The sequence below is a fragment of the Populus euphratica genome, unplaced genomic scaffold (genome assembly GCF_000495115.2).
Source record: "Populus euphratica unplaced genomic scaffold, PopEup_1.0 scaffold478.1, whole genome shotgun sequence".
NCBI classification, from domain to species: Eukaryota; Viridiplantae; Streptophyta; class Magnoliopsida; order Malpighiales; family Salicaceae; genus Populus; species Populus euphratica.
The window spans coordinates 1-24,731 of NW_011500352.1; the positions used below are offsets into that span (position 1 = coordinate 1).

The 24,731-nt window shown below is 35.4% G+C and overlaps 2 protein-coding genes and 1 long non-coding RNA gene across 3 annotated transcripts in view; 1 reads left to right on the forward strand and 2 right to left on the reverse strand.

Moving 5' to 3' along the window:
* Window positions 1-7,288: 7,288 nt before the first annotated feature.
* Window positions 7,289-13,357, forward strand: LOC105113945 (probable beta-1,3-galactosyltransferase 20). Its single transcript, XM_011010317.1, has 7 exons — window positions 7,289-8,767; window positions 9,287-9,519; window positions 9,982-10,272; window positions 11,291-11,419; window positions 11,546-11,719; window positions 12,614-12,721; window positions 12,876-13,357. Exons 1-7 carry the CDS (start codon window positions 7,858-7,860, stop codon window positions 13,080-13,082), a joined length of 2,052 nt encoding a protein of 683 aa, XP_011008619.1. The 5' UTR covers window positions 7,289-7,857; the 3' UTR covers window positions 13,083-13,357.
* Window positions 13,358-14,227: 870 nt separating this feature from the next.
* Window positions 14,228-24,731, reverse strand: part of LOC105113965 (uncharacterized) — a 15,663-nt gene continuing 5,159 nt past the window's right edge. Inside the window, exon 2 of the mRNA XM_011010337.1 lies at window positions 14,228-15,813. Coding sequence (XP_011008639.1) covers window positions 14,228-15,813 — 1,586 coding nt within the window. The remainder of the gene's footprint in view (window positions 15,814-24,731) is intronic.
* On the reverse strand, window positions 15,810-20,814 carry LOC105113946 (uncharacterized). Its single transcript, XR_840047.1, has 3 exons — window positions 20,645-20,814; window positions 19,884-20,309; window positions 15,810-15,845 (listed from the first exon to the last, which is right to left on the reverse strand). It is a non-coding gene; the product is annotated as an uncharacterized LOC105113946 (long non-coding RNA).

Consider the following 24,731-nt stretch of genomic DNA (forward strand, 5'->3'; position numbering starts at 1 on the left):
TGAAAAAAAATCAAATGACCACTACCACTAACCCGATTACCATAAGCTGTTACATGTAACTCTAAATAAAAGAGTACATAACGACTCATCTAGAAAGACGATGGAAGGTTAGTTACGTCCACCTAGTGGTATTACACATGCCACTTAAATTCATGCGTATACTACGCATGTGTTGGGGCGTGTTGAACACTTTTCAACAACTTTAAGTATTAAAAAATTAAAAAAAATATAAAAATATAAAAATTATCTCTTATAACCCTGATAATTACACAAAATACCGATATGAAAGGATACAAATACCCTCAAATGTTAAGTTTTTTTTTTGTTTCTCTCAATATTAAAGATATAATTGTATTTTAATATATACCTTAAAATACTCTTATTCAACATCATAATAATTTTTTGATTCTGCAGGCAAATATGTATTTTAATATTAAGAAACTTATGCAAAGTTCAAAAATTATTGGTTGATAGTTTTATATTTTGTTGATTTTGGAGGAAAAAACGGAACAAAAAATATCAACACCCCATCCAGGAGGCTTAAAGTTTTTAGATCAAAGAGCACAAAGGTAAAAAAAATTTATATAACTATAACCCAATACATATTTTGTGTTGGAGATTGCGGTACAACACGTCATTTAGTTTCTTAGATAATAGATAAGTTATTTAGAAATACGAAAATATCAAAACCCCCTGCCATTATGAGTCATGCCATCGTACTTTGTTGATTGTGATTTAGGTAAGATCTTAATGAATTTCCTAATTTTGACATGAATGATCATATCTTTTTGATAAAATATAAAAAAATAAGTTTTATTTTAATATGCACAAACTAGCATAAGAACGAAACTTGAATACTAATTAGTTCATGAAAATATTATTACTATATTTTTTCCTTGAAAATATAATCTTGGCTAGTGGAACATTGTATACTGCAAACATTTAAACCATGTTTCCTTTTCTTTCCTTTTATATATACATATATATTGTAAAAGACCTCATGTTACTATTTTCATGAAGATCAGTAACCTCCCTGGATTACACTTTGAAGAAACTGGAAGTATTGCTTCAAATTCTTTTATTACAATGAACCAAAAAAACAATATACATTTTTCTTAGATGTTACTAATTACCCTTTCGTCATTCGAAAGATCCCTTAAAATAATTATTCCTATAATCCTACAATTATTATAGGAATTCCTATATATATTATTAAATATGGTGATAATAATAATTTTTTAAAGTATTTTTATTTGGAAATGTATTAAAATAATATTTTTAATTTTTATATTTTTATATTTTATTTTTCATATTAATGTATCAAAATAATTTAAAAATAATTTATTATTATTATTATTATTAAAATTTTATATTTGAGATCGGGGCATCAAAACAATAAAAAAAATAATTTAAAATAATTTCTATTTGAAAATTTAGGAAAAGCATGGCCAGCCGAGGAGCACTATAGAAATTTCACGGAAATATGCGTACGAGAAGCTGTGCTTGTGTGTACGTGTTTAAAATAACCATTGATGCACCAACCTTCGATTGAAACGTCCAGCTACTCTTCAAAGCATAGAGTGTTATTGCCATTAGTGTCATCCAATGCTATGACCTCATCATCAGGATCAGGTGAGGAAGATAACCCAACTGTACAAACAGTTCTCAAGCTTTACGTTGCAATCAAGAACAAAAACATCTGATTGTCTGATATAATTGGCGATGAATGCCATGTGTCTGCAATTTCTCTTTTTTTTTTTCCAACCCTACCAAGGAAAAAAGGTGCCAATTAATTAAAATTTTAATTTGCTAATTTTACTTTCTATTGTGACTACCAAAAATTATTTTTAGTTTGATTTAGTTTTTATTAAAAAGAACTGAAATTGGTTTAAATTGACCAGTTTTGATTCTATTCAGTTATTTTAAAACAATAACTAGTTTTTTCTTATTTGTCTCAGTTTTTCTAATTTGACTTGGTTTTTCTCGGTATGGCTCTATTTTTTAGGTTTGGCTTTGTTTTTTAATTTTTGTTCGGTTTTTTTTATTTATTTCAAACTTATAAAACTAAACCGAATCAGTTGGTTTGTTAAAATTTTTAATAGTTTTCATCAATTTTTTTCACGGTTCGGTTTTCTCGGTTATTTTTATCTAATTTTCTTGGTTTATCATGTTTTTTAGTTTTTTTGCCCATCCCTGGTGTATGTATATATTTGCAATATTCCAAAAAAATTCAAGTTATCTAGAAATGAGGGTTATGTCTTGGATAATTGGTTATCTCTTAGTTTTGACAATTTAATCCAAAATTTAGTTGTGTAAAAAACAAAAAAAAAATGATCCTTCCTTTTGTTAAGCCTAAGGGATGATGGAGGGTTTTTTGGACCCTTAAATTTGGTTTTATTATTAGTCATTTAAGTTTTTGTGATATTTATACACGAAGTTTGTAAAAGTACCTGGTACAACAATTCTTTGGAAATTTTTTTTGTATGGGAAGTGAGGTGAAAATCCTAGTTAATATACCAAAGAGCCTGTGTATATGTGTATGCCCTATGTTTGAAAAAACAATCTCTAAATATGTAGAGGTGAACCATGAAGGAACCTATACTTAAAAAAAAAAATTAGGAAGATAAAATGAAACCATTGAGGAATCTATATTTAGAAAAAATTTTCTAATAAGTGGAGAAACCCCAAGGAGAGTGTGCCTACATTTAAAAAAAAAAAAACAAGAATTAAGAGGCTGAGAGAAATCCTTGAAGAATAGAGCCCATGCTTAGAAAATTTACAATGAACTGAGAAGAACCCACGAATAATGAGTCTATACTTATAAAATATTTTAAGAGGTTAAAGGAAACAAATCTTTATGGACTCCCACACTTAGAAAATTTTTAGGGGGCAGAGGAAAACCTATGGTGAGTGGTGTTATTGCACTAAAAAGATCAAATAAATGCCTTGCTTGAAGAATTATTGTATTTTTTTAGACTTGTGATCTCCGTGGAGATGACATGGGACGTGAGAACCCTTCTACTGGATTGGGGAGGGAGCAAACTTGAAAGTTAGAGATTTGATATAATCCATGGAGATAACATGAGGTTTGGGAGCCAATCTGTAGAGTTATGGTAGTTCTCTAGGTTCTACTTAGCCATGGTGCTATATATTTAGCCATAGGATAGGGTTATGTTGTTTTTTTGAGATTGATCATCTCAAGCTGTTATGAAGGATTGAGTTATCGCATGAAAGAAAACTCCTTCCAATAAGGTTATGCAATCACATTAGGAGAGACCTTTCAAAAAAAAAAGTGCAATCGCATTAAGGAGAATCCTTTCTAAAAAGATTGTGTAAGAGTTCAAAAATTTTCATTAAAGATATATAAACAAAAACTAAATGTTAGAGAGATAATTATTTTAATTTAAAAATAAATTGATTTCCTATAAAAAATAATATATATTATGGGGTGATTTGTTGGACTCTAAAGAGCTCTTTGATCTGCCTTAAAAAGTGATGCTATTATATTAAGGAGACATGTTGTTAATCCCTTTTAAGGATGGAAATGTTGTGAGTGCTAAGATTTGTTAAGGTGACCAAACTTTTTATTTTTTATTTTTTATTTTTGAGTGACCAACACAATTTAGTTGGTGGGTTGCACTTGGTTGATAAACAATTGGAAGTCTGAATGGCAAAAAAGTACTCGTGGTAATGACTAGATTCATCAAGTGTTCTAGCCTAAGTGTATCGTGATTATGTGTCATAGAAAGACTAGAAAATATTATTAATAAGAAACTGATAATTTTTAATCAATTCCCTACAAACATTGCCAATAGCAACGACAAAAAAAAATCCAAATAGCTTAGGAGTAAGGCTTATAACTTGGATAATTAGTTAATTTCTTGATTTTGATAATTTTCTATTTTTTCTAGCTAAGGTAGCTTGAGACAGGTGCTTGATATCTATAAAAAGTCTTATGGTGTGAATTTAAAGATCCTTTGATGATTAAATTAATAATTTTTTGAGAAAAAATACAATAATATTATAAAGAGATACTTTGAAAATAAATATGTAACAAAAAATGAAGATTTTAAATCTTTTTATTTAAAGAATTTATAGTTTATTTATAACTAATAAGTTTTTTTTTTTTATAAAAAGAAGGGATCACTAAAGTGTAATATTGTTATAATAGTATTAAATAGAAAAAATATCCCTTATATATGTATTAATGAGGAAAAATATTCATAAAATATATATTAATGTTAATAGAAAAATGGCTAGCCCTTAAAGAATTTCTAAAGATTATCTTTTACATAATATTAATATTAATAAAAATATAACAAATTATTGAAGGATTTTTATATATATAAAAGACGTAGAAAGGATTTAAATTATATATATATATATATATATATATAATTAATGTGCGTTATCCCTTTTATTATTTTGAAGTAGGTGTTGGATTTATTCAAAATTCTTATCAAATTCTTGGGAAATAAATTTGAATCTGTAGTGCTAGCTTGCATGATGGATTGAATGTTGGTGTAGCATGGAGATTAAGTATGTCACTATCCTAAATCAGGGACGAAGCCAATCTTTGTTTTAAGAGATTAAGATTAGAAGATTTTTTCCGGGAGAGCCAAAACTTAAATTGAAAATTTCAAATGGTTCGGGGGAGTCAGAATTTTTTTTTAATTTTTTTTTTTCATAGCCCGGGCCTAGCCCCGGCCAGCCACTCCTGTTTAAATCTCACTTTTTTGGGAAAACATCATTAACATCCCTAAACGATTAACTCTTTCTCAATTTCATCCCAAACCAAATAATTTTATCAATTTCATCCAAAACCTTTTAAAAATTAGGCAATGCCTCCTTCATTGTCAAAATACGTGCAAGAAACACCTGATAATTCTTGTATGGGAGGAAATGTTGTTTAATTTTGAATAGGTTTTTGATGAAATGACTTGTGGAGGGGATAAGGTACACAACCACCTAGAGCAAGTTAATTATGTGGGCATTGCCCTCTCTTGATAATGAAATTTGCGCACTATTTAATAGTTGCAAGGATGCTTTTCTCACCATATTTTTATGTTGGTTTATTTATTTTATAGACCGAAGCAAAACAATTTAATTGATGAATTTGACATTTTTTTGTATATTTACAAGTTTATAAATCTTTTATATCACACAACTAGTCTTTTCAATAATATTGGGATAGAAACCATCTAGGTGGTGACCAAGTGGTAAGGACTTGGAATCAAGGGGTTTGCTCCTTCTGTGGTCTCAGGTTCGAGTCCTTGGTTACTCATATGATGGCCACTGGAGGCTTACATGGTCGTTAACTTCAGGGCCCGTGGGATTAGTCGTGGTGCGCGCAAGCTGGCCCGGATACCCACGTTAATCTAAAAAAAAAAAATAATATTGGGATAGAAGAGACGATATATCACTTTTAAAAGGATAAAAATTCATTTTAAAACATATCTCAATACATGTATTTTCAATAAAACATATTTATATTTTTTCTTATGCGTCTCTTTTGTCTTAGAATACTAACGAGACAAGACCTGGTTTTTGAATTTTCTTTCTTATCATGACATTGTTTCTGGAATGTGGAGATGTTTACGTAACCACTTCTTCCTGTTGAGCCATTTAGACGGGTAAATAGGAATCCCAGAATTCTTCTTTACTGAATTAATTTGGTATAAATCAGAAATCACGAACACGACTCCATGATAGACACCTTTTGCTTTCTTTTGCAGAAAATGATGGGGTATGCGAAGAGCATTTATAGACAAGATGAGCTCCTGCGAATTGTCCAGAACATAAGGTGAAGAAAGCTGTGTGTTTGCTTCAAATTTTGTGGCCATCATCTTGGCCCTCTCAATGACAGGGATGCATCAGGCCAAGATAAAACAATATAAGATGCAATCACAGCATCTCGTGTTCAGCTGGTATACCATTTGATTTGTGAAAAGAGATGCTTGAAAATCATGTAAAGAAGCCTGTGTTATTTGAGACATGCATTCAAGTAATGCAGGAACAGGGGATGGTCAAAATGCTTTACAGAGTTGCTTTAAAGCCATATTTTATCCATTAATTTAATAGACAAGGGAATGTCCATGGTCTAATGAATATAAAAAAGATATGTTTCTTGATTGTGGAGGATAATTCCATGTGGAAATGAAAGAGGAAGCATGGCTGCTTACATGAAGGCCCCAGATGTCAATATGATTCCATAGAACCATATTAAGTTAAATAGTTTAACTAAATAATTAATCTTTATTTATTGAGAGTTTTTATATGGAAGGGGATGTTGGGTGTCAGCTGCCAACCATCCATGCGTGTTTGAGTTGTGGCACTTTATTTTAAAAATATTTTTGAAAAAAATATTTTTTATTTTAAATTAATATATTTTTTATGTTTTTAAATTATATTAATGTGCTGATTTTAAAAATATTTTTTTTTAAAATAAAAATATTATTAACATATTTTTTAATAATTTTTTTTTAAAAATAACAACAATCATATTTCAAAACAAGTTAGGATTAAAATATTTTTTTTATGTGGTTTAATTTAATTTCTTTTTATTAATATTGATAAGCACCCATTACGTGATATAATTTTTTATTTTAAAAGCTTTATTTGGAGTGTAAAAATTTAATTTAATACGTGAAATTAAATTAAAATATTCTATGTATTAAATTAAAAAAAGAATGATATGGGTCCAAGTCTAATAATTTTAATGTATTTTTCTATGTGTATTTAAGCCAAATAATATTAGAGATTTTTTTACTGAATAATAAAATAAATTATTATTATTATTGTGGAGTTACATTTTAAAATTATCAATAGCAAATTTATATCTTTTTCGTTTTCAAGATTTTATCTTTTGCTTTCAATTAAAGATTACATTTTTATATTTTTTTTTACCCATTTGGGTTTTTGATTGAGATTTGACAAATAGACATTTATTAGCATGGTCCACTACACATTCAGTATAAATTAAACCCAACAAATTACCTCAGGGTCTATTAACATGCTCAAAACCCATTTGGTTTTTTCGTTAAAATAATATAATCTTAATTCTATTTTTTAAATAAAATAATATTATTTTGAGTTAATGTAAATTAATCAGACGCAGGTCTTGGACAGTATCATAGCTCAGACCAGTTTTAATGACTTTGGTTCGAGCTTGAATCGACTATTATTTAAAAAATCCAGCCATCCAACCCGAAAAAAAAAAAAAGAATTGAAGTACCCGAAAATTCTCAATTAATTTAATTTGGTTGCCGTATACACGTTAGCGATTGCAAACGTCTACCACACTGTCTCCCCCCCTCCCTCCCTTTATACCTCTCTCTCTCTCTCTCTCTCTCTCTGCCCTTTTCTTTTCGATTCTCGTAAGAAGCTCGCATTCAATTTGTCTCAGTTTCTTTGATCAATCACCCAATTCCCGTTCCTCTCTTTAAAAAAAGTCTCAAACTTCGTGGGTTTCGCTCGATTCTGATCTCCAGGTTCAACTCTCAAGATTTTGGCATTCTTTTCGAATTCTTCTGAATTTTCAGCATCATTGATCATTTTCTGAAATGGGTTTTGGAGATTTTTGGATTCTTCATTGAATCTGATGAAAAGGGTCTATTTTTAGGACATTTTGAGCATTTTCTCTTAGCTTAGCTTGTTTGGGAATCTGGGTTTTTATGTTCATTTAGAGGAATAGGCATATCAGAGGTTTTTGGGATTTTTCTCTTTTCATAGTTTAGTATTTTAGAAAGTTTTAAGCTTGTTCTGGGCTCTTATGCTGATTTAGAGACATGGGAGGTTTTTGGGTTTTATAGAGTTTTTGTTTTGTTCTTGCATTGGAGGTTGTTGGGTGGTATTAAGATGAAGAGGTTAAAGATTGAACCTTCTAGTACTAGGAGGTGCAAGCTGTCGCATATGTTTTTGGGTGTAGGAGCAATATACTTGGTTTTTTTAGCATTCAAGTTTCCACATTTTTTAGAGATTGCATCAATGTTGAGTGTGGATGATAGTTATGCTGGATTGGATTCGTCATCGATGGTAAAAGATGTTGAAGACTCCGATTTAAGCAAACCATCTTTTAGTTCTGTTTATAAGGATGCTTTCCACCGGAAATTAGAGGATAATCAAAACCAGAATGCTCCGATGATGCCCAGTAAGGAACCTTTGGAAGATGAAAAGGGAGGGTCTAAAACTATAAAGCCACTTCAATATCGTTATGGAAGAATAACAGGAGAAATTATGAGGCGAAGGAATGCAACTATGAAATTATCATCACTTGAGAGGATGACAGATGAAGCATGGCGGCTTGGGTTGAAGGCATGGGAAGAAGTGGAAAAGTATGATGGAGAGGAGATTGGACAGAGTTTGTTATATGAGGGGAAGATTGAGTCTTGTCCTTTGTGGGTATCTATGAGTGGAGAGGAGTTGGCTGGAGGGGATAAGATGATGTTTCTACCATGTGGTTTAGCTGCTGGGTCTTCTATAACCATTGTGGGAACACCCCATCATGCACACCAGGAGTATGTGCCCCAGCTTGCAAGGTTGAGGAATGGTAATGGTATTGTTATGGTTTCACAGTTCATGATTGAGCTTCAGGGTTTAAAGTCAGTGGAGGGAGAGGATCCACCAAAAATTCTACATTTAAATCCTCGATTGAGAGGAGATTGGAGTCAGCATCCAGTCATTGAGCATAATACCTGCTATAGGATGCAATGGGGGACAGCTCAAAGGTGCGATGGTTTGCCATCCAAGAAAGATGAGGATATGCTGGGTAAGATTTAACTTGTTTCTTAATTGTGTTAATTAACTTGTTTTCCTTGTTTGCTTATGTATGTTAAGTCAAATGCAACTTGGAAAGATAATTATTGAGTGTATACATGTATTAAAGGAAGAATTTATTTTCTCCTTTTCATGGGTGCCAAAACCACAAATAGCATTCCCCATTATATTCTGGAAATTAAGTAGATGTAAAGAATTTTCCCAAGTTGGATTTAAATTCACCTTGTGACGGGCTGGGGGCAACGAAGCATGGCTTCACATATAAGCATTGAAGAATTCAAGAAATGACTTGAGGTATTTGAATGAGGCTCAAGTCCCAGGAATTGATGTTTTAAAGTTATGCATATTCTCTAGACACTTTTCTTCACACCAGCTGGTGTGTGAGGTGAGAGAGATATAGTTGTTTTTTTTATACAATTCAATTAGAAATAGGGACTAAAGCTAAAACTACTTATGGCACTCTATTCTAAACAATTAAATTGTAAGTTTTTCTAATTTATATGTTTGACAGTTGATGAACATGTGAGGTGTGAGAAATGGATGCGGGATGATAATGTAGATTCAAAAGAGTCCAAGACAGCCTCATGGTTCAAGAGATTTATAGGGCGTGAACAGAAACCTGAAGTAACATGGCCATTTCCTTTTGTGGAGGGCGGATTGTTTATCCTGACCTTGCATGCTGGTGTTGATGGATACCATATTACTGTTGGGGGGCGGCATGTGACCTCATTTCCATATCGTCCGGTATGTTGATATAGATGAGAAAAAAAGTGATTGTTATACCCTATGACAGTTTTTTCTTGATTCTCTAACTCAAATGGTGAACCTTGGCCTTCTGGATTTGGGACAGATATCTGCACATCTGATGCTCAATGGTCTTTCTAGTGGTTCCATCCACTCACTATGGAAAAACAGTACTTTGAAATTGTTTGTGTGATTTGCATTTTTTTCTATGAATATTTCCATGCACTAAGCTTATCACTGTTTGCCATCATTTTAAGTCTGTGATTCCTTTTCTTGACCCTTTGCTTTCTACTGGATTTCGTTGGTGGTCTATCTGTAGATTTTTGAGGTTCCTGTTCTTAACAGTCATGTTCGTTACAGTGGTATTATGTTTTGTTTAAGTACATATTCAAACAGAGTTCAATTCTTTTCTATTAAAATTAAACTCAAAATACTTTCCTAAAATTTTTTCTGTGCCTTTAGGGATTTACCCTTGAAGATGCAACAGGATTAGCAATCAAAGGAGACGTAGATGTTCATTCAGTTTTTGCAACTTCTCTTCCCAGCTCTCATCCAAGCTTCTCTCCTCAGCGAGTATTGGAAATGTCAGAGAAGTGGAAAGCTCATCCTTTACCAAAGAGTCCCATTCGACTTTTTATTGGGATCCTATCAGCTACAAATCACTTTGCGGAACGCATGGCAGTTAGAAAAACTTGGATGCAATCATCTGTAATCAAGTCTTCAAATGTAGTTGCTCGTTTCTTTGTTGCACTGGTAAGATCTTCACATTGATTTATTTATTTTGAAGGAGTGTTTAACTGTATCAACAGTCACTTAATTATTCCATGATTTCAGAAAGATTCCTCAACCATCAAATTTTCTAATTTATTATTTCAACTTCAAAAGTGGAGTGCGCGGTCTTTTTATCCAATTTCTGTTTCTGCTTGCTAACATTTTTTTTTTAAATATCATTCAAAAAGTAAATTAAAAAAAATACACATGCTAGTAGTTGTTTGGCTGCATCAGAAAAAAGTTATTGGAAAGTTGGGATTCAAGCACCGCATTAAAATCTCAAAGAAAATTGAAATTGCACTAATAGATTTTGAAATTGAGCAATAGTTGAGGGACCACTGACACATTTAGCAGCCTTACCCCCCCTTTTCCTCACTGATGATTAAAGCACTCAAAATAACTTTACAAGTCAAGAGAACTTGGATGCTAGGATCAATCTCTATTGTTACCCTTCAACCTCTGCAGATGGAGCCACAGGCTAGGGCAGTGTTGGTTAAAGTCTTAGGTTAAAATTTTGCCTTGCAAAGAAACTTTGTGTGGTGACACTCACATGAATACCCTTGATATACAGCATATGCATGTGAGGTTTGCTCAATTTATGCACCCTTTCTATTTTTTTTTTGGAGGAAATGCTTTGGAGTATTCTTATTCCTTCTTATCCCAAAATTATGATCCATTATTCCCTGATTTATGTCCATGGTCAAAAGTTAAGAGGGGTGGTTATTCTGCAAGTTGTCATTTTGCCTTTCTATCAAGTACATATTATGTGTTTAGGGCTCATTGTGCATAAGTGAGCCTGTATGTGCGTCTCAGTTGTTGTATTATTTTATCATCTTAATGTAATATGGTGCATTCTATAAGATGTTCTGTTGCTTTGGAACAGAGGAAGTGGCATTATGTTTTTTTACTATTCATTTTTCTTTTTTGCCATTCTTCTTAGCTACCATTTTTATAACATTCACACTCTAATTTATCTTTGTACTCATTTACGAAATCACAGAATCCAAGGAAGGAGGTGAATGCAGTGCTAAAAAGAGAGGCAGCCTACTTTGGTGATATTGTGATTTTGCCATTTATGGATCGCTATGAGCTTGTGGTTCTCAAAACTATTGCTATTTGTGAGTTTGGGGTAAGTCTATACTTTAATCATTGGTCATCTTTCATTGAATCTTTTAAATAGGATATCTGTGACTGTGTACTTAATGATATCTCCTGAATCTAGTTGTTTTGGTATCTCTGAATATGCTGAATACAGGTTCAGAATGTCTCAGCTGCATACATAATGAAATGTGATGATGATACATTTGTTAGGGTGGACACAGTCTTGAAAGAAATTGATCGTACCTCTCCCAACAAGTCTCTTTATATGGGCAATCTCAATCTCTTACATCGTCCTCTAAGAAATGGAAAATGGGCAGTTACTTTTGAGGTATGTAAGTTTTAATGCATTTGTGGGAATTCTGATTTAGTAAAATCCCTTGCAACACTGTCTTCGCTCTTATTAATTCAATTGTCTTGTTCCCTTTTCTCTTAAAATAGCATACAAAAAGGAAAAAAAATAAAATAAGAAAGGCTGGGTAAAAGGAATAATAGGGCAATTATTAGAATCTCTACAAAATATACATCTCAGCAATCTCTCCTGGAATCACATAAGTCACCTGGGGTTGGCCTGAACATCATGAAAAGAAGCTGAAAAAGTTTTAATTGTTTATCAAGCTGTAGCACCATTCTCTGTTGCACTAGAAGCAACGTTGGTGATACTGGTCATGGAACTTTTGCATTATCCGAATGAGGTGCCTCTTCCCACAGTACTTGCAAGAGTTGCGTAACTGTCTTCCTTTTTACCCCTTTCCCTTGTAATTTTTTTTACCGCATTTGATATTTCATGGAATGGAATGGATGTTGGTCAAGGAACTTGTTCAAGGCATAGAATGGCATAAGACAGCTTTGAGAAGGCTGTTTGTGCTTGTTGGCTCCCTATGATAAGGGTTTTCCCTTTGTTAGTTAAAGAATTAAAACATCATTCCTAACCTGCTATCAGAGTCATCATCCTTAAAGGTGCTGCTTTTTTGTGATTTTAGTTTTTAGGGACCGGGGGACCATTTTTTAGTTGAGCTCCTTTAATGAATCAGAAAGTCCTGAACATCTTACACATTCTAGTTCAAAATGGACAAGGAACTAATCTAGATATGGTTAGCTCTGTTGCTACACAAATGAATTCAAAATTTCAATTTCTCTCTCTTGATAAATAGAATCTGAATGATAAAATTGTTTTTCTATGTTCACTTCTTGGATTTGAAGGTTACTTGCCTAAATGTAACAGGAATGGCCTGAAGAAGTATATCCTCCTTACGCCAATGGACCTGGATATGTAATTTCTACTGATATTGCTAAATTTGTCATTGCTCAACATGGCAAACGAAGCCTCAGGGTTAGTGATATTTAATCTTATCTAATACCTCCCTCAGTTGAAGGATGCACTCTTTTCCCTCTCTGCCCCCCTTTCTGTTAGCATTTCTTTGACAACTACCTTTCCTATCAGCTTGTAGTTTGTACATGAAAATATTGTTAACCTCTCATTGCAGCTCTTTAAGATGGAAGATGTTAGCATGGGAATGTGGGTTGAACAATTTAACAGTTCCACCCCTGTTCAGTACTCCCACAATTGGAAATTCTGTCAATACGGATGCTTGGAGAACTATTATACTGCACATTACCAATCACCAAGGCAGATGATCTGTCTGTGGGACAAGTTGGCGAGAGGTCGGGCACAATGTTGCAGCTTTAGATGATAGATGTATTATCAGATGTCTCCAAGGATCCGTTAGATGATGGCAGCAGCTTTACTACCTTTTGTTCGTTTAAATGGGCTGTAGAGATGGCTGTTTTTTAATTTGCAGCCTTGATTTTGGAAGAACAGACTGTTTTCTTATTGTAATTGAAATGGCTTATAGCGAAGGCTAAAACATTTTGGCTTCAACTAAAAGCTGGAGAAATTGTATATACCCTATCTTTCTATGTCAAGTATCGATTCAGTTGATGCAGAAGTGAGAAAATCCGTTCAGCTTGTTACATTCGGATGTTGCAAATAGGTTCGCAAAGGTTCAAAGCGGATATCAGCAATGGAAAGTTCAACCCGGTATCATCAATATCCGATTGAAACTTCTACCCATTTTTTGAACCGAAATAATGGTAAATGGTAATTTCATTTTATTGAGACAAATGGGCCTATTACAATCCCAAAGGGCCCAATTTTATTCTTTCTAAGAAACAGCCCAAACATATTTGCTAGTCTACCTTTAATAAAGGGTTTAATGGCAACGTTTTGCCCTAAACCATTAGGATTGTGGCACTTTGAAGTTTGTATTTTTATTTGATCCATGTTTGTTCGTGTATAAATACCTGAAGAAGATTTTTGGTAAGGACAAGCACTGAAAGAAAAAAAAGATATATCGCCATAAAAAACGAACATTATCCTCTGTATTTATATTTCATTTCCCCAATCAATCTTGCTAACTTAAAAGCATTCTAGAATCTCCTACGCTACTAGCAGAACATTAAGAATCTCTAAGCCTAGTGCATGCTCACGAGGCCCGCTGAATCTACTATGAAGAAAGCAATCGAGGATTCCTCGAAGCTTATTTTTGGCTTCGTCAGTCCTTAATTTATTTATATGTTGTTAAATCTTAATTTATATCTTATATGTATCCCGTTTTGTCATTCCATTTGATTTTATCATTTTTATAGACCAAAAAAATCATTTTAAAAAAGACTCAGTTTTTAGTATATACTAATAAAAATTCAATCTAGTTTCATATATATTAGGTATGTTTTATAGAATTCGATAGACAAATTATCACATAAAATCATTCAAGAAATTGTACAAACTGAGAAATTAAGAGCAAGTAATATTAAGTAATTCGATAGCATTAGTTAATTACTTACACTGCTTATGGAGGCCAAGATGAGCCATAAGAACGGCCACCAAAGTGAGTAGCTCTCCTCCTCCTTGAAGTGCTCGAGCATGCTCTTTCCATCCACATTGAATCGCAGCATAAGTTAGCATCTCTACCAGAACTTCACTTATCATTTCCCATTGCTGTTCACTCTGCAGCAACTTCAATGAGTCGGCAAGCTTGACACCGTCAGATAGTGCTGACCCTTCCGAGTTTTGACCGATTTGCTTGCACTTTGGTTCGCCCAACTCTTTGGGTAGCATAAACGGCAAATCAATCCATAGATACATCATGTAACGAGATAAAGATCTGCTCATTTTACAATGAATTGAATCCTGGTCGCCGCAAGTATTAACAGCAATGTGCCATATGAGGAAGCTTTCATGAAAGTCTTTATTATGATCCACGGACCATCCAAATTTTTCATGGCAATCCTTACTTCTGAGGGCATGACAACCTTTCTCTTCCAATATCTTATATGGAGATAATGGGAAATTGCATCTTGAACGCATATCTAAGACACGTTTGAAGATCAATTCCTTTAAATCATCACCAACAATCTCCCAGCTCTGAATGTTGCCGGTTCTAAAGAGTTTTGGGAGGTGTTTACATGGGCTTTCTCTAGAATTTTTTGGCTCATATTGGGCTATAGATGCTTTCCACCTTTTGTTATTGCTAAAAAACGATAGCAACCGAGAAGAACAAATAACTCGACAAATAGAATCCGCCAGTGGCTGCCTTTGATCGCTAAGCCAAAGCATACCCCAATCTGAGAAAAGCATCAAAATAACCAAGTAGATCTCCAGAACAGTAGCTCCGACCAGCAACAAGTATGATACAATAATATCAATTTTGGAATAGGTATGCGAGTTTCTGGTCATTGATGAGAATGCTACTAATGCAGAGACAGAGGACAGAAAGGTGATGAAGCGGAGAATGATGCGTGGTCTCGGACAAATGGTTGTCATCACCTTGGTGAAAAGTACATCGAACATGAACCCCAACTCAACTTCTAACAATTTGAATGCTCCAGCAGCATCCTTGCTCTGCAAGATACCGTAGCTGATCCTATGAACAGGAAATGGAACGGTGTAATCAGCAAATAGTACCTTCAATGTTTGGAATAAGAAACAAGCTTCATGGAACTTTTTGGCCTCTGATAATATATTATTAACGCCCGAAATTTTATCAATGCCTTCTGTGCCCAAAATGTCATTAATGCGAGCCACGTTCTCTTCTCTGCTCAAAATTTTATCAACCTGATCCATGACCCCTTCTGTGCCCAACATTTCAACAATGCGCCTCGTGCCCAACATTTCAACAATGCCCTGTTCCGTGACAAAAATATCACTAGGGCCTCGTTGGGTGCTCCCTTCTATGCCCAACATTTGCTTAAGGTGATCTATGCCCAGTTCCGTGATCAAAATTTCATAAAGTTGAGGCAAAATATCATCCGACTTTTGGTGGCGCAAAATTTCCGGATATATTTGCCTTCGTACATGCATGCCTGCTTCGTTTGCTGAGTCCATCAACTTGCTGGAGCTTGCGAACCAGAGGACCCAAATCACTACATATATTAGCGGATCCTTGCTCCACCATGTTGGGAATTCCAACCGGTGATGTACTGATATTTGCTCATAGGAGGCCAAGCACACTGACACAATATTTAACGTGGTTCGGCAAAACCGCCTACATCCACGGGAGAAGCCATTGCATTATGTAGGGAGAGTACAAGATTTACAATAATAGAGGAGGAGGAATCATCCCCTCTTTGAGCAACTCTCAACCTCACTCTATTTCTCTCCTTTTGTGCTGCAATGGCAGCCCACTCTCTCCTACATTTCTCACCTCTTTGGCTCTACTTCCTCTCTCTCATTTTGCTCTCTCATATATGCCTCTATTTATAGGCATTCATGGAAGCTCTTCTTGGTTTGTTGTCAACATTGGTGGCTACCAACTCTAGCTCATTCAACAATGGTGGCCACCCACTCTATCTCATTCAACAATGGTGCCTACCAATAGTCAATGGTAAATGGTTGGTGCCTTACATGAAATGGCAACCAACCTAACAATCACCCCCTTTGCCATTCATGTGGGGCAACTGTCCTCTTGCTTCTTCAACACAAGCTTGCATCTTGCAGCTCTTCCAAGCTTTCCATTCTGGGAGCATCTTTGGCCAAGTTTATAGGTACTCGCCAAACTTTTCAATTATCAGAGTAACCAAAGCACACCTTTACACAAAATGATCACTGTAACCAGATGGTTTGCCACATCACATCTGAATAGTGTTAACGCTTGTCTCTGGAACAACATTCCCCTTCGAGCGTATCAACCATGCTCGGTCAGGAATGATTCATCAAGCCTCACATCAAGGCTTCTAACACCCCCTCAAATGGATATTTCAAGTGCGACAATCATCATCTGAGTATCTTAATATGATCACAAGCTCACCACTCTTCCAAGAGTTTACTCATCTAGGAGTTGCGTCTGCCCTCTGTTCCATCCTAGGGACCACGCCTTACTTCTCCATGAGTCTCCCACTCTTAGTCTCAAGAGTCTAGGTAGCTTTCCACCTTTAACCATGGGGGCAGCCCATAAAAGGTTGATCCATATCTGTCTTCATACTTTGAGTATTACAATGCCATTATCGAGCTCACCACCTTGACAAGAGTCAACTTGTTCCCGGAACCTGCGCATGTCCTCTGCTCCTTCATAGCAGTCGCGTCTTAATGCTCCACAAGTCATCCACTTATTGTCCAAGGCAAATGTCTTCTAGCTCATTGATCTTTAGCATGGGGGCAATATCCATGAAAGTCAATCCTGCATTTGTCTCCATACTCATCATAACCCTTTCATTTGCTATCCATCTGTCCACTCATACCTAGCCATCACATTGGCTCTGGGGCGTTCTGAACTGGGCTCCTTCCACAGCCCTCACACCTTCTCCTGAGGTGTCTCCGCTCATCGTCATGCGGCGGTCTGAACTTGGACTTATATAACGGTCCTCACACCTTCTCCTGAGGTGTCTCCGCCTGTTGTCATGAGATGGTCCAAACTTGGACTCATATCACGGTCCTCACACCTTCTCCTGAGGTGTCTCTACCTGTCTTCATGAGACGGTCTGAAATTGGACTTATATCATGGCCCATACACCTTCTGTCTGAGGTGTCTTTGTTCGTCATAAAGCAGTCACATCCTCCTTCATCGGGGATGTCTCTAGTGACTAAGATTCTCTATCACCATGTGGACTTGGGAGAGTTCATTGCCACTGATCACATAGAAAGAGAAAGTTGCGGTATACTCCTCGCAATCCTCCACCTCGATTTCTATGTTTGGAGCTTCTATGTCTTTCATCATTACACTTGACAGCTCCACCTACACCAACTCTCTTTGGTGTCTTCGCCTTTCATCATAGGCGGTCGCCTTTTATCACAGGCGTTTGCACCCCCTCAATTAGGTGCATCTGCAACAGCTCATCTTTCCATCCTTGCATGCATTGGAAAGGTCCTTGCTTGTTGCCTTTATCAAGAGCACAAGAGACTTCTTATTGTACAACTTTTTCATACAGTCTCTGCTCTGAGCTTCATCTGGGAACTCTTCTTTTCCTTGCACCTGTTGTCTCATTACAGTACCTCGTTGGATCCTCCAGGTACTCCTACACAATCTTCGTGTGCTCTCGTGCAATTTTGATTCTCCAGATTTCTCCCTATTCCTTGCTTATGTTTGACAGCAGCTCATCCTGTCACAACATCTATCCAAGTCAAAATAGGGTGCCAATCTTCATTTCTTTGATGTATTTCTCTACCATTATCAGGGTCTTCATTAATTCTCCCCTCGAGAAATTACAGTCACCGAATCTAACTTTCTTGGAGAAATCACCACTCCATCAGATCCTTGATCATACGGAACCCAACTGTTCCTTTGTGCCGTCATCCTGCTAGTCTTCAACAGTTTCATAACAAACTGTCACATATACGAAAATAGTACCGTATGGATAATCCTTCCACTAAGCAAGTTCCCAGGAAAGATTGGAGGGGTCACAATGGTCCCGCTTAAAACCCAATCTCCTAGCCAGAACTTCTTAGGCCATATCTATCCATCGTACTGTCTTTTCGTATATACAACCATTTGCTAGCTTTGTCGCGGCTTTCCTTTACAAGTGATCTGGGGTATCCTTGCTTTTTTACCTGATTTCTCAACATCTGGCGAGACTACCAGTGCTCAGATTCATCAAGATTGGTCTTCATCAAATTTCACTCTCCACCTCAAATTGTCCACATGATCGGGTGTTTAGAGTGTCCCAATTTTGCCTTCCCTCAAGGCAATTAAAATTCCCATATAATAGTTCAACACATGTAATTGGGCAAACATGTGTGATTTCTTCTTCTTCAGCTCCATCGACCACCATGATGACCATCAGATGCCTCCTAATCGGGCAATCTCTCTTTAATAATTCATCATTGCCATTTCTGATCTCAATCTCAACGATCGGACCGTACCATTGCATCCGGAACGATCAAATTAGCTGGAAACAAGTCTGAAATCGTCCAAATCGCACTTCAGACGGCTACGATTTGATCAAAACAATTTTGGCCTGATAAACGGCCCAGATTCAATCTCAGAACCGGTTGCACATAGACTCCGCCACACAGGATCAAAATCCAGGGAGCTGACGTGGCTGTAATGACGTGTCATCCACGTAGGACATATAGGTCAACCAAATCTGACGTGGCAGTTTGACTGGTCAGAGTGCTGATGTGTCAGGTGACGTGTCTGATGACTGTGCAGAACTGCTGACATGCCTAATGACGTGGCAGTTTGACTGGTCAGAGTGCTGATGTGTCAGGTGACGTGTCTGATGACTGTGCAGAACTGCTGACATGCCTAATGACGTGGCAGTTTGACTGGCGTGGCAGTTTGACTGGCCAGAGTGCTGATGTGTCAGGCGACGTGTCTGATGACTGTGCATAACTACTAACGTGGACAGTCACCCCGCTGGAGCGTGCGACAGTTTTCGGCGTCCGATTTTGACGCGGTTTTCACCAGTGGCTTCGTCTCTTTCTCCTCTACACAATGGTATGGTCAAAATATAATTTTGACAACTTTCATTTTTGAGCAAAATCAAACACCACTTTAAACCGAAGGCTCTGATACCAATTGTTGGGAATTCCGACCGGTGATGTACTGATATTTGCTCATAGGAGGCCAAGCACACTGACACAATATTTAACGTGGTTCGGCAAAACCGCCTACATCCACGGGAGAAGCCATTGCATTATATAGGGAGAGTACAAGATTTACAATAATAGAGGAGGAGGAATAATCCCCTCTTTGAGCAACTCTCAACCTCACTCTATTTCTCTCCTTTTGTGCTGCAATGGCAGCCCACTCTCTCCTACATTTCTCACCTCTTTGGCTTTACTTCCTCTCTCTCATTTTGCTCTCTCATATATGCCTCTATTTATAGGCATTCATGGAAACTCTTCTTGGTTTGTTGTCAACATTGGTGGCTACCAACTCTAGCTCATTCAACAATGGTGGCCACCAACTCTATCTCATTCAACAATGGTGGCTACCAATAGTCAATGGTAAATGGTTGGTGCCTTACATGAAATGGCAACCAACCTAACACACCATGACCTCAACGAAACATAAAAAGCCACCGCTAGTTGGGTTAATAGCTGAAGCAAGTGCCTCGACCACAATTCGTTGTCCTCTACTGAATAGGCAGTAATAGTGTCAGGACCACCAAGGTGCACAAGGAGCATCGGGGCCCAAAATGCCGGGATGAAACTTGCATTTGAAGTGGTACCTTTGGATTCTGAACCCCCTTGGCTACGAGCAAGAATACCCAATGTAATAGTCGCAAACCAATCTGCTGACAAATATGCTAGCCAAACAAACATCCCGAACCAGATTCCGGCTGTATACTTTCGTCGACTGCCAGTGACGGTGAGGAAAATTTGCAGCGAGAGACTCAGCAAGATCATTGCTCGAAGCTCCCATCCGTTCCACAATTCGATAACACGTCCATAAAAATTATACAGATTCATCTTTGCTTTCCTTCAACAAGCCAGATATGAACTGTACTTAAAGATACATTAATCAATTAAACAGAATATTAATCACATAATGCATGAACAGTACACCAAATTATGCATTTATAACATCTTTCTAAGCAATTCGCATGAATCATCTTTATAAGCTCGGTGATGCATACGAATAGTTTTATATTATAATCTATATTCTCTAACGCATGCAACGACAACACCTATTTCTATCATAAATTTTATTTCAACTATTTGTATCAAACTTCCAAATATATTGTAATTACTATCAAAAGCAAAAGAAAAAAAGCTTTCTAACTTAGGTAGAGAGACTTTTACAGCCAAACGTACCTGAAGATTTTGAAAAATGCAGTTCTGAATCTTCTGATGGACTAATTTAATTATTACTGGTTGTGCAGCCAACTTGAGTTTTGTGTATTTTTTAGTCCTGGTTCCACAAAACTGTGCTTAATCTACATTAATGATGCTGCTAGAATATGAATTGGTACATGTACTTTACTTCCTATCATCAATATCAAAAGCTGTTCTCAAGAGAGAATAAAACACTTGCTCTCACTACAAAATAAAAGTACCAATGGAATAAAGTGCTCTTGCTTGTCACAGCTAAAACTTTTCAGAAGTTAAGAGTACTCATGAGCACATATTACTACCCATGCTCTCAAGAAAAGAAATCATGTGAACTTTTACGTTGCGATTATTCTTTAACATTATATTAGAGTTTTAATATGACCAAACACAGTTACAAGGCAATAAGTTTTTGTATTATCATCTAAATCAAGATGTTTATGTAATTAAGTTACTTCAGGGAATCATTTTGTTGGTAAGTGTTATGCTTCCACATTATCATAAAGGATTTGAGTTCTACGAAAGCCGATAAAAAAATAATTTCATATGCTTAAAACTTGGTCATCTGGTGTGAGAAAATCTTCAAAAGAATGCCCTCTGGGATTTATGTACCGACAAAATTAACCTTTTTATATATAATAACATAACAATCACAACCATGTTTTTGTTTTTGTTTTTTTTCCTTTTTTTTTTTTGCAGCCTTGATTTTGGAAGAACGGACTGTTTTCTTACTGTAATTGAAATGGCTTATTGCTAAGGCCAAAACATTTTGGCTTCAACTAAAAGCTGGTGAAATTGTATATACCCCATCTTTCTATGACAATATCGATTCAGTTGATGCAGAAGTCAGATAATTCGTTCAACTCATTACATTCTGCAATTGCAAACAGGTTTGAAAATGTTCAAGCAGATATCAACGATAGAAAGTTAAACTGGGAATCACCAATGTCTGGTTGAAAGTACTCTTAGACACAATTTGTCATTATTTTTGTATTGATGGCAAAAATTATTACGGATACGACGGATTGAGGTCTCCAATTAATTTTTTGAATTTTATCTCTTAATTATCATGTTTTGAGCAAATATTGTTCCTTCATTTGATTTTCTCATTTTCATTAACGAAACACGCTACAAGAAATACAATTTTTTGTATTTTGATTTGAAAATGTTCACATATGCAAATAAAATTAAATGCAATCTAGTTTTTAAAACAATTTCTTTTTAGTTTAGGAAGCCTTTTTAAAAATTTTCTTAAATATTTTGATGCACATGCATGAAAGTACAAAGACATTAAAACAATCATGGAAGAAAAATATTTGACGAGAGAAAAGGGCTAGAAGCTAGAAGCTAGAAGCTAGAATCCTAAATTCATAATTTATTATTCTAAGAATAAATCCTAATAATGTATATCTTCTAAAAAGGCTTAAAATGCTTTTTATGAGCTAGAAAACCAACTAAATTAGGTAATAATATACAGAAAATAATATAAAATTCAAATTAACATAAGAAATGTGAGAAAATCAAGGAAAATTGGTAAAATAAGATCTTGTGAGCTTAATTTCAAAAAATCTATATAAAAAATGAATCGATGAAGACAATTTTCATGAATTGGGTTTTGGAAATCTCCTATAAAAAAATCCAAGTCTAATCCAACAATTATAATCCTTTAATCTTAGATGCTATATTAGTTTGACACGACTAACTTCATTCTTGGATCTAGTTATGTTTCACTAATCGATAAAAAATATTTATTAGACCATCTATATAATTTGTTTGGAGCAAATCTCTACTTAATTGTGATAAATTTCTATATAACTTCTTATAATCTTGAATCTTTGTAAGTATAACTGTTAGGATACTGACATACAAACTTGACAAGACAAAAAGCAAGGAATAGGATAAAATAAAAAATGAGACACACAAAAATTTACATGGTTCACCTAATTAGGCTACGTCCACAGGCAAGTATAGAATCATTTTAGTAAGTAATGTGAGAATTACAACCTCTCTCAAATAATAAGAGAACAATTAAGAATCTCTTTATTACTAGGAGAAAACACCTCACTTACTCTTTCACAAATACCTCATAATTTTATGGGACTACTCTCTCTTCACTCTCTCTTTTTCTCTCTATCTTGGTGTGCATAATAAGCTTGGAGACATTGCCTATTTATAAGCAAGAGTGAAGGGACAAATGCCACAAATCATGACACCAATTATGCCACGTAATAAGCTTGGAGGCATTGCCTATTTATAGGCAAGAGTGAAGGGACAAATGCCACAAATCATAGCACCAATTATGCCACAAATTATGCCAATAACTCATCTCCACTCATACTCTATCAATTATGCCAACAACTCCACTCAATTTTATCTTCCATCAATTAATTAAGTGGTGGCTTTACATTCTTCCACTTGAAGTCTTTGATAATTTAATCAAGTCTTTACACTTGATCATCTGTGATTCTTTTATCCTTTTTATACTTGCCATCTTCATGTTGCTTATGTTTCTGCTAGGCCATAAGAGGATCTACACCATATATACTTATTAGTGTTGACCAGTTTAGTCAAAGCATCTGCTAGGTTTTTCTTTGTGTGAACTTTCTGAAAATCCACACTTTTATCTTCTACCACTTCGTGAACAAAGTGATATTGAACATCTATATGTTTTGTTCTTGAATGAAATGCTGGATTCCTTGCAATATGCAAGACACTTTGACTATCATAATATAAAAGAATATTCTCTTGTTTGTGCCCAAGCTCCTCCATAAGTTTCTTCATCCATATTGCTTCTTTACAAGCTTGTGTAGCTGCCATATACTCAGCTTTTGTTGTCGATAACACTACAATAGTCTGAAGTTTAGAGACCTAGCTCACAACTTCTCTTGTAATTATGAACACATAGCCTATAATGGATTTTCTTTTCTTAAGGTCACTAGTAAAATCTGAATCAACATAATCTTTGACAGTAAATTCTGATCCTTCATAACATAATGCGGCATCTGAGGTACCTTTGATGTATCCCAAGATCCTCTTAATAGTATTCCAATGCTCTTTACCAAGATTTGTCATGTATCAACTAGTTGCTTCCACTACTTGTGCAATGTCTGGTCTTATATATATCATGGCAAACATTAAACTTTCCACTGCTGATGCACACGGTACTTGAGACATCTCTATCCTCTCTACTTCATTGCTAGGAGACATACTTGAGAATAATTTGAAGTTAATAGTAAATGGGGTGAAAATTGGCTTACAATCTTGCATGCTGAGACGTCGCAAGATCTTCTTGAAATAATTCTTCTAAGAAAGACAAATCTTCCTCTTACTTCTATCTTGGTGAATTTGTATCCTTAGAATCTTGTTTACTAGTCCCAATTCCTTCATATCAAACTCCCTAGCCAACTGTGCCTTTAATTCTTGGATTCAATCTTTATTGGGGCCTATCACCAACATGTCATCCACGTACAACAATAGAATGATGAAAACATCATCTTCCTCAAACCTCTTGTAATACGTATAATAGTCTAAACTGAGTCTGTTGTACCTAAGACTAATTATAAAGGAATCAAATTTCTTGTCCAAAACCTTAGTGCCTGTTTGAGACCGTATAGAGATTTGTTCAACATGCAAACCAAGTTCTCCTTGCTTATTTTAGCAAAACCCTCTAGTTGGAGCATATAAATTTCTTCTTCAAGTTTTCCATGAAAAAATGCAGTTTTCACATCTAACTACTTTAAGTGAAGATCAAATACAACACATATTGCCAAGACTACTCTGATTGTAGCAAGTCGTACCACTGGAGAAAATATCTCATTAAAGTCTATTCTTTTTTTCTGAGCATATCCTTTCACCACCAATCTTGCACGATACTGCTCCACTTGATCATTGCCATCACGCTTTATCTTGTAAACCTATTTGTTGCCAATAGCCTTTCTTCTTTGTGGTAGTGGAATAAGATCCCAAGTATTATTTTTATGTAAAGCTTCAATCTCCTCTTGCATTGTTGTCATCCACATAGATACATCTGTGCTTTTGATAGCCTCATGGAAAGTTGATGGCTCTCCATCCT

Coding starts and splice junctions, on each gene's coding strand:
- LOC105113945 (XM_011010317.1), top strand. CDS start 7,858: ATGAAGAGGTTAAAGATTGAACCTTCTAGTACTAGGAGGTGCAAGCTG. Junction 10,273..11,290: donor CTCGTTTCTTTGTTGCACTG/GTAAGATCTTCA, acceptor ACGAAATCACAG/AATCCAAGGAAGGAGGTGAA. Junction 11,720..12,613: donor AATGGGCAGTTACTTTTGAG/GTATGTAAGTTT, acceptor TAAATGTAACAG/GAATGGCCTGAAGAAGTATA.